General features: G+C 42.3%; 1 protein-coding gene across 1 annotated transcript; it reads left to right on the plus strand.

The window, feature by feature from the left end:
• The first annotated feature begins 8785 nt into the window (after nucleotides 1–8785).
• Nucleotides 8786–9907, plus strand: LOC147025088 (general transcription factor II-I repeat domain-containing protein 2-like). Its single transcript, XM_085887067.1, has one exon. It carries the CDS (start codon nucleotides 8786–8788, stop codon nucleotides 9905–9907), a length of 1122 nt encoding a protein of 373 aa, XP_085743193.1.
• Nucleotides 9908–10171: the final 264 nt, after the last annotated feature.

Consider the following 10171-nt stretch of genomic DNA (forward strand, 5'->3'; position numbering starts at 1 on the left):
TAATATTTTAATCAAATCTCTATTTGTGGGTTTTTTAATATCAGTAAAAGGCCAGTTCTTAATTGAAAAATGCCCGTGTGTTTGTTCCAATTCATAAGGAATGTAAAATCTAACACCCTTTTCTTGTAGGTATCCTTGAATGCAAAAATTATAATTTTCTTGAAGCCTTCTTGCTGTCATTTATGTATCAGAAATATATGGCAGATAAATATGATGACACGTAATACCACCCCATATTCCTGTTGTTAAATCAGTTTGCATTCCTCGACTTTGTATAATTATCCAATTTCCTTCCTTCTTTGTCATATAAACTATTGCTTCACCATCATATAATTTCCTATTCCCAAAATCGTTTATTTGTTGTTTGCTAATTATGCTTCCACATATCTCCTGATTCTTACCAAGAGGATAATATTCTTCATTACGAGACTGATAAAAATTGTGTAGGTCTTCCAGGTTTGATGAAAAAGACCAATTATATCCTAAATCACACATATTATACCTCCATTTCTCTATTCTGATATTAACTATACTTCCTTCTTTATAAAATTCAATATGAAGCAGATAATTGAATTTAATAAGAAAAGGTGTATTGTTTGTTGAACCAGGTGTTGTGGTTGTAAATATACTTGTTTTACAAAATGCGCCATTTTATTTCAGGATATAAATTGTAATAAATCACTTAATCTCACCAAGTCATTCGCGTCAGTCGGGCTTGGATATTTTATTAATTTAAAAGCATTTTTCATAATAATATTTTTTGTCATACTATGTTTCTGTCGTTCAGCTTTTGCCTTTGTGTAATAATTTGATAAATCAATATCCAGTTCTTGGGATACACCAAAGATAGAACCATCTTTACCAACATAAGTCATTTATATTAGATTAAAAATAATGTCATTTAAAAATGTATTTTTGTTGAGTTTAAATAACACATATAGACATAATTGACCACAACACTTGGAATTTAATTCTTGGACTTGAAATGTTTGATAAACACCATTCTGTAAGAATTCTATTACTTAAACAGGTGGTGGAAGACCATAACTATCAAAATAATATTTGTCTTGACTATTAAAAATACAAACTCAATGAGAACCGTTGCCATTATTATCTTGTAAGTTCATAATAATATTCTTTGTATGTTTAGATACGTTTGTTAATTCATCTCTCATCCAAATAACCACAAAATGAATTTTTAATTTCTTACAATATTTGATAAGTTCAAAATTTGATGTTGTATTCGTTCCAAATTCTTTAAACCACTCATCAATGCTCATTTATTTTTTGGAAAGATATAATCCATTACCCCTTTTAGTTAATTTTACACCTGCTTGTGCGATAGAAGAAAGCATATCTCCAACCAACAATCTCGCTTTATCAGGCAGACTTTCAAGTTTTTCAGCAAAATCTACAATTACTTCACTTCCACTAATTTATTTCTCCAACTCTTTGTTATGTCTTTCCAACTCTTTTTGAGCCCGGAGTTGAGCCTTCCTTTCGTTGGCAGTTTTCACCGCTGCTGAAATACCACCCGTCAATGTTCCAGACACACTTAAACCAGCAAATAAAGGAATTAGAAATGGGAGAAATCCTCCACTCGTCTTTCTTATTGAGTATTTCTTCAACATTGGTTTTTTAATTTTAAGTGAGATAGTATCGTTCAAGATTTTCACCTGTTCTCTTGTAAGCAAAACATCAATTCTTACTGCTCCTTTTCTCAGAATTGTATTAACGTTAATCATACAAGGCTTTTGATTTTGAATACAAGATGATAGTTTATGAAGATTGATTTGATTAACATATACCCCAGTTGGCACTTTACAACTCATTTATTTATCAAAAATTTTTTATGTGAGACTAATCATAACACCATTATGTGTATTCATCTGTAATTCTGTTTCTTCCAAAAGCAAACAATATGTATCAACTTCTTCACTCTCTCCTCTTTCAATGTATAGGGAAGTATCCACTCGATTAGACTTTATAGCTTCGTTTTGAGCACTCAGGTCAATCGCATAGATTGTATACAGACTTTTAAATGCTGTCATATCCAAAATGGGTTCTTTATTTCCATTGCTTTCACACACCTTTTGGTAAGACTTGCATGCTTCAGCATAATCATTTTTTTCCCAATTAATTTACAATCTATCTCGTGGATAAAATGTCCCATCTCGAGAAACGTGAAGTCGTTTCACCTTAGCATTATCACTCAATGCATTATTATCAGTAGCAGTATCACCATCTGTTTTTTTTTAAAATGAGCCACAGATATCGTGGCTTTCCTTCCAGAACACCCAAATTCCACGTGCAAGTGGTTTGGTTCAGTTTAACGCATTGGCATCTTCTTTTTAGGTATGATACATTGATTGGCTTCTTTGAGATAGGCCCTAAATCTTCGATTCAACATCTCTTCTGTTTTAAGATTAGGAGTAGATTCACTAATATTGTTGCGGGGCCGGATGTCGGCCGCGAGCACGACTGCCAGATGGAGCTGCAAGTCAGCCCGACCGATCGCCCGGAATGTATAGGTCCTCCGGAGCCGACGGGTCCTCTATCGGACCGAACTCGCCAATATATAGACCACGTGGGGTAGGGTCAATTGCCAATTTCAATTTACCTAAATACACACGTGGTCCAAACTACCGGGGAAATTCATCCTAGGCCGACTTTGTCCGAATCGAGAAGCTATCGCCGACTCGGATCCAGCGTAACCGAGAGGAATTACCAAAGTCGTGCCGGACCAAATGAACAATTTGCCAACCCGACCGGCCGTACTAATTCTCACACACGCGTCATGTCGAACCAATGAAAGAAACACAAAACGAGCTGATACATTTAACAATAGGGGATATTTATTCACAATAATGGGGGGGGGGGGGGATAGGGAAGCACGCAAGAAGCAGAGTTAGACCGAATATCAGGCAAGGCAAATAATGTACAGCGAAAGCACTTAACAGTTCACTACTTATCAGACGGGCCCACGGACGCACATACGCACACACACCCAAATAAGCGGACCAATGGTCTTTATTCGGACCTTCAGCTCGGAGGGACAGGCAGGCTGAAGACCACGGTCTAACTTGGCCCTTTCCACCTCGTGCGGTCTTCAGGCTGACTCGGTCCGGCAAGAGGCAAGCCGAACCCGGCCTCCTTGACTCCGCTCGGCGCCCGTCCTGGTCGGCAAAACTCGACTCCGTTTCCTCCGGAGACGACACGCAACCCTTCCGGCTCCGGCGGCGGATGGTCTTTCTCAAGCTCAATCTTCAGGAGGAGAAGGAGGAGGAAGAAGAAGACGCTCAAGACGACCACAACAAGACCAGCCCAGACCTCTTTAGAGACTGCAAGGATCCTCTGTTCCTTCTTTATACTCTCCGGCGCCGCGCGACCCCTCCCCCACTTGGAACGCTCCCCAGCACATCGGTGGGTGGGGGCTTTGACCTTTCCCCCACTGAGCACGTGGAGAATGCCGGGAGCGGAGGGTTTTTGCAATTGATCGGTGGGTGGGGGTTTCACCTTTCCCCCACTGAGCGCGCGGAGAATCCCGGGGCTGTTCTCTTCTCTGCAGCACTGCCGCAACGCAACGGTCATTTCTGTTGTCGTACCCCTCCCACTCGGTCCGCGGAGAATCTTGGGGCTGTTATCTCCTCTGCAGCACTGCCGTAACGCAACGGTCGTTTTGTTGTTGTCATTGCGGAAGATCAGGTTTTCCAATAAAGGGAAATCCTAACTATAAAAATAAATCACAGCGAATGGACATTTATTTACCCATTAGACAAGGGAAGGGAAGCTATCTATAAAACAAATACTTACCGATATAACTAATCTATAGGACCTGAATGTGGTGTGCTATAGGTTTCCAAATTCGTGACAATATACACACTAATTTCAACAATTAGAAATTTATTCTGAGCAGCAAAAGCATAAGCCACACCAAAAAGTAATCTATTTTCATTATCATTCCTTTGCAGTTGAAATCTAATTTTAAGACCATACAGAAGTTTATCATGATCACAAAATCCAAACACAGTATACCTTCAAGAGAAACTGCCACAGTAAAACTATTACCCGTTTTTGTATCATCATAATACATTCCTTTCCTTTGACTATATCCAGGGTCTGTGTTTGTTCCCGTTGCCATATCAGGAATAAAACCTTCGACAGCTCCCTTTCCCATTCTATCACGAAATGAATATAGTGCAAATTTCATCATTTCAGATGTAGCAGAGACATATTTTGTCTCTCAAGGGACACTGGATACCATTGACCAGAGTCGCAGGGCCAGGCTGAATGGCAGAGCTGAGCTGTTCAGGGAGCTGAGGCGTAAAACTGTACGTGCACTGAGGGTGGACAAGGAGGCCTATGTGCGAGGAATCTGTGAGGGGGTAGAGCATCACCTGTGGACAGGTGATTCTCGTCCCGCTTACAGGGGAGTTTGCGCATTGCGTTCATCCAAGCCCATCTCTCGGAGCATTGCAGTTAGAGCAGAGGGTGGTAGGTTCTTAACAGAGGAGTCTGAAGTGAAGGCCCGCTGGGCCGGTTACTTTGAGCAGTTGTACCAGGCTGATCCACCAGCTGTCGAGTTGAATGTCAAGAGTGTTACAATCCCTGTTGCTGACCCTCCAATCAACTGTGGTCCACCTTCGCTTGTGGAAACACGGGCTGCGATGAACCGGTTGAAATGGGGTAAAGCTCCAGGGATCTGTGGCATCCATGCTGAACTTCTCAAGGCTGGTGGAAATGCTGCACTCGTGTCGTTGCATGCAGTTTTGTGCTCTGCCTGGAACACAGGCATCATCCCAACTGATTGGAAGAGGGGCCGTGTTGTCCCTCTCTAGAAAGGGAAGGGTGATCGCCAAGACTGCAACAACTACCGAGGGGTGACGCTGCTCTCAGTGCCGGGCAAGGTCTTTGCTCGGATAATTCTTGATAGGGTTCGCCACCATCTGCTTGAGCACCAGCGTCCAGAGCAGTCAGGCTTTACACCAAAGAGGTCAACGATTGACCGTATCCTTGCTCTTCGGGTCCTCACCGAACGCAGATGAGAGTTTCGGCAGGGGCTGCTTGCAGCCTATGTTTATCTCTGCAAAGCGCTCGATTCAGTGAATCGGGATGCCCTCTGGAGGATTCTTGGTCTTCGTGGGGTGCCACCAAAACTGATCGATCTGATGTCTAAACTCTACTCTGGTACTGAGAGTGCTGTAAAATGTGGTGGTACCATCTCTGACTTATTTCCAGTTGTTACTGGAGTTCGTCAGGGGTGTGTACTGGCCCCCACACTTTTCAGCACTTGTACGGACTGGATTCTCGGGAGGATGTCGGAGAGATCAAGCTGCGGTGCATCATTTGGGAATGTCAAGATCTCTGACCTTGATTTTACAGATGATGCAGTCATCTTTGCGGAGACTTTAGATATCCTTTTGGGGGCCCTCGAGGTGCTGAATGAGGAGTAAGAGCCACTGGGATTACGGGTTTCTTTGGTAAAAACTAAGATCCAGGCTTTCAATTACATCTTGGATGCTGCTGTCCTGTCTGTGTCTGTTTGTGGTGAGGATGTTGAGGTTGTGGAGAGATTCACTTACCTTGTCAGTGATATTCATGTTTCTGCTGGCTGTGAGTCAGAGGTCAATAGACGTCTGGGTTGGGCCTGGGGAGTCATGGATTCACTGGATCATGGGGTGTGGCACTGCCGGTACCTGTGCGGGAGGACGAAAATCAGAGTCTTCAGGTCCTTGGTGCTTCCAGTCTTGCTCTATGGATTCGAGACTTGGACTCTAACCAAGGATCTGAGACGGAGACTTAATTCCTTTGGTACCTGGTCTCTTCGGAGAATCCTTGTCTCTCGCTGGTCGGATTTTGTGTCCAACGAGCGGTTGCTGAGAGAGATTCGGATGAGATTTGTTACCTGCATAGTCCGTCAGCGTCAGTTGCGGCTGTATGGACATGTGGCTCGTTTTCCTGATGCTGATCCTGCTCACCAGATTCTCTCAGCGAGGGAGTCTCGTGAGTGGAGGAGGCCAATGGGCCGACCACATGCCTCATGGTTGCAGCAGGCTGACCAGCATCTCAAGGAGATGGGGATGGGCCTGGCATCTGCCTGGGGCATGGCCAGACGGAGGCCCCTGAAGTACCGGTGGAAAGTGGACGCAGCGACGCGCTGTTCTGGCACATGCTCCTATACCTGACCTGAGAGACATAATCAACCGCTTCAACTTCTTGTGTTCCAATATACAAACGAACACTATCAAACATTTTCCAGAAGAAATCATTTACAAGTGTAGCGTTTGTGGTATTTGCAGCCTTAGTGAATGTAAATTTACACAACAAGAAACTTTCGGCTAGATTCAAATAAGTTTGTTGATTATTTATTTCAAAACTTTTTGTTCCATTTGTATTCCAGTCTCTTCCAGTTAGGCCTTAGTTATTTTATAACTTGGTTTACCCAGTTCTTCAGCTAAAATGTAGGGTCGGTAGGTCGAAAAATAAATATAAATATAATTTCAATTTTTAGAAATTATATATTTTTATGATTTGTTTTCAGATGTTCCATGGAAAAGACAAGGGTAGGTGGGGGGGGGAAATAAATATAAATCCCGGACCAGGAGGATATAAGAAGTCATTGAAGATGGAAGACCATTCAAATGCAGGATGCCCATGTTCACTGTATCATCTGATGTGAAAAACAATAAAGAAGGATTAAAACTTGTTTTTACAATATAGTCTGGCATGTTTTTCTTCTAGAAACCTGTTGGATCATCAAACAAATGGAAACAATGCTGAGAAAATTACTGTCCAAGTCGTAGATGTGTGTGTGCACACCAGTGCATAGTGCTGGATATAATTTTAAAAAGGTGTCTACTCGGAGTCAACACGCTCAAAACGGTCAATCAGAGCCATAACCAGCTCCTACTTTTCAGCGGGCATCTGATCGGACCTTCTCTCCAACCCCATGACCACATCAAAGGCTGATTTCTGGTCCGTTGAAGGCTGAATATCAGCATCTCGCAGGGAAACTTTGACGTACTTGGCACCGAAATCTTTCAATACAAACAGCGGTGTACAATTTCGACGGAAACAAAATCGGCACAATCGAGAGTAGCCTGCAAATCATCCCTGCTGCTGTACTGAATTGATGCAATAGTTCGGCCAGAATATTCGTCGTCGAGATGTTGCATGATAAAATCACCAATACAGTCACTCGAATTTATACCGCTGACATACTTCTTAACAATCACTTTTGCCCCAGAAACCACAGTCAATCTGAACCACGCTGGCCACTGCTCAGACACCATGACCGAAGACTACTGCGCAGTTTGGTTAAAGGGGACTCGGCATTTTGGTGCGCGTGTGTGGAATTGTATTTTGAAAATAAATGCCGACGTTTACATTTCGGGTTTTGAAACTTTTGCACCTTCGGCGGAAAATTTATAAATATAAAAGGCTAAAAATGCGTTTTATATTTATATTTCATTTCGGCAAATATACCGTCGGTGGATCAGTAAACAAAGTTATAAAATAACTAAGGCCTTATGGCATTTACCTTGAAGTAGTCTTCTTTTTTAGGAGAGTTTGAGATGACAATGGTGTCATCCAAATCAAAGATACTATCAATTGCTTCCATACTTGTATTTATTTAGGAAAAAAGATGTTGAAACTTTTGAAACCCTGACCCAAGTATTTGAATTGTTTTCTGTCGTTCTTGGGGAGACAACTGAATTTTTCCTTAATTTATTTTATTGCTTGCAATTTATGAGATTCCTTTTGGGCATCTTTTATACTCTTTATAGCACCCGCTACATTTCTCACAGCAGGAGCAGTTGAACCAATTAGGTCTTTATGCTTAAGAATAGTTGAACCGATACCCATTAGAGCAGGGGTGGGGAACCTCCGGCCTCCGGGCCGTATACGGCTCGAGAGACCATTTGATCCGGCCCGCGAGGCAATTCATAATATGGAATAGGCAAAGCCTAGAAGCGAACGTAGAATTCTTCTTACATTCGCTTCTTAAATATATCAAATTAAAGTCTTTTTGCAATGAAAAAATAAATATTACCTTAACATTACCTTCACAACAACAACTACACCACCTAGAACAGGATGTCATCTAAAAAAAAATAAATACTAGAAGCGAACGTAGTATTCTTCTTACATTCGCTTCTGACTTTACTTATAACTTGTTCACAACTGTATACGCAATTTCCGGTTACTTCGGCCTGGATTCGGGATCAGCGATCAAATAACGTAAATCACGATTAAAAATTATTTTTTGATGATGCGGGAGATATCTTGATTAAAATCAGTGGAGGAAATATACACCATGTCTGATATTATTTGGGTCTTTCATGTCTCCGATGATGCCTTTATCTCCCGGCATGCATCATTCCTCATGACAAAAGCCGGAAACAAAAAATAACCAGAAGCAAAAAAAAAAACGGAAGCAAAAGGGTCATAGCCAACGGCACGGATTCCAAATTGCCATGGTATTGTGTTGTTGTTGTTGTTGTTGTTGTTGTTGTTGTTGTTGTTTCCTCTTCTCTCATGTGCATGCGTTCAGTATGAAGCTCATTTGCTAAAAATAAACAAAAGCAACCTCAGAAATATAACACAAAAAAAAACTCCAGACAGCGATTATTTTTTCATAAAAAGAAATAAATTAAACGGACAGCTAAAAACGGACAGCTGTCATCTGTCTGTTTCACGTTCAGGGTCAGTGAATGCAGCACGTGTGTAACGTAATGTGTGATCACGTAATCTCATGTCGTCATTTCATTCAGTATATGCAAACATGGCGACTAACAAGAAAAGAAAGGTAGATGCGGAATGTCGTACTTTACAAGAGAAATGGGCAAATGATTATTTCTTTGTGGAAGTAAAAGGCAAGCCAGTATGCCTAGTTTGTCAGGAAGCGCTCTCGGTGATGAAAAAGTCCAACCTCGAGTGTCATTACAGCTCGAAACAGGCTAAACTGGATGAGTTGAAAGGACAAATGCACTTGGATAAAGTTAACGCTCTTCGGCGGAGTTTTGGTGCTCAACAAGCAGTCTTCATAAGACCACAATCCGACCGAGACAACACTACGCATGCTAGTTTTGTGGTGAGTGAGCTAATCGCTAAGAAGCTGATGCCGCATTCAGAAGGAGAATTTGTGAAGGAGTGCCTTGTTGCCGCTGCGGAGCTGCTCGCACCGGACAAAGTAAAATTGTTCCAAAGTGTCAGTTTGTCTCGAAGAACTGTCTCAAATCAGATTACTGAAATGGCACAAGATATTGAGAAAACACTGAAGGACACTGCAAGATATTTCCAGTTTTTCTCTCTGGCCTGCGATGAGACAACAGACATAACAAACACCGCCCAACTAGCCATTTTTGTGCGGGGGATTACAGCTGAGTTTGATACGAGTGAGGAGTTGTTGTCTTTGCAAGCCATGCATGGCACCACCAAAGGTGAGGATTTATTTGAGCAAGTTGTTTTGACTATGAACAAATTCGAACTGCAGTTTGACGAGTTAGGTGGCCTGGCCACGGATGGAGCCCCAGCCATGGTTGGCGCGCAAAAGGGATTGACTGCATTGGTCAAAAAAGAAATGAGTCGTCTCAGTCTCGATCCAAGTGAGTTAGTTGTATGCCACTGTATCATACACCAAGAGAATCTGTGTGCACAGTCCCTGAAGCTCAAAAATGTGATGACAACTGTCGTTTCCACCATAAACGGCATCAAAAGCAAAGGGCTAAACAGCCGCCAGTTCAAGGAGCTACTGAGTGAACTAGAGTCAGAGTACGGAGATCTGGTTTACCACTGTGAGGTGCGGTGGCTGAGTCGTGGAAATATGCTCACACGGTTTTACTCTGAGAGAAGAAGTGAAACAGTTCATGGAGATGAAGGGGAAACCTGTCATGGAACTCAGTGATAGCAAGTGGCTGTGTGATTTGGGCTTCATGGTGGACATTACCAAGTACCTGTTAGAGCTGAACGTCAAGCTCCAAGGTCCAAACCAGCTTCTGAGCTCTCTGCAATCAAATGTGAAATCATTTGAAGCTAAACTCAAGCTGTGGCAAGTGCAATTGGAAAGGGGAAACACTGTACACTTTCCCACTCTGCAAGAGCAAAAGCCTGCTGTGACATCTGAATATGCTGCTGAGTGTGCAAAACTCCTCCAGGCATTTGGAGAGAG

This window comes from Eptatretus burgeri, chromosome 6 (genome assembly GCF_056783735.1).
Source record: "Eptatretus burgeri isolate ZD-2024b chromosome 6, Ebu_testis_v1, whole genome shotgun sequence".
NCBI lineage: Eukaryota > Metazoa > Chordata > Myxini > Myxiniformes > Myxinidae > Eptatretus > Eptatretus burgeri.

Excerpts from the sequence above, each read along its gene's own strand:
- LOC147025088 (XM_085887067.1), top strand. The coding sequence starts at position 8,786 with ATGGCGACTAACAAGAAAAGAAAGGTAGATGCGGAATGTCGTACTTTA.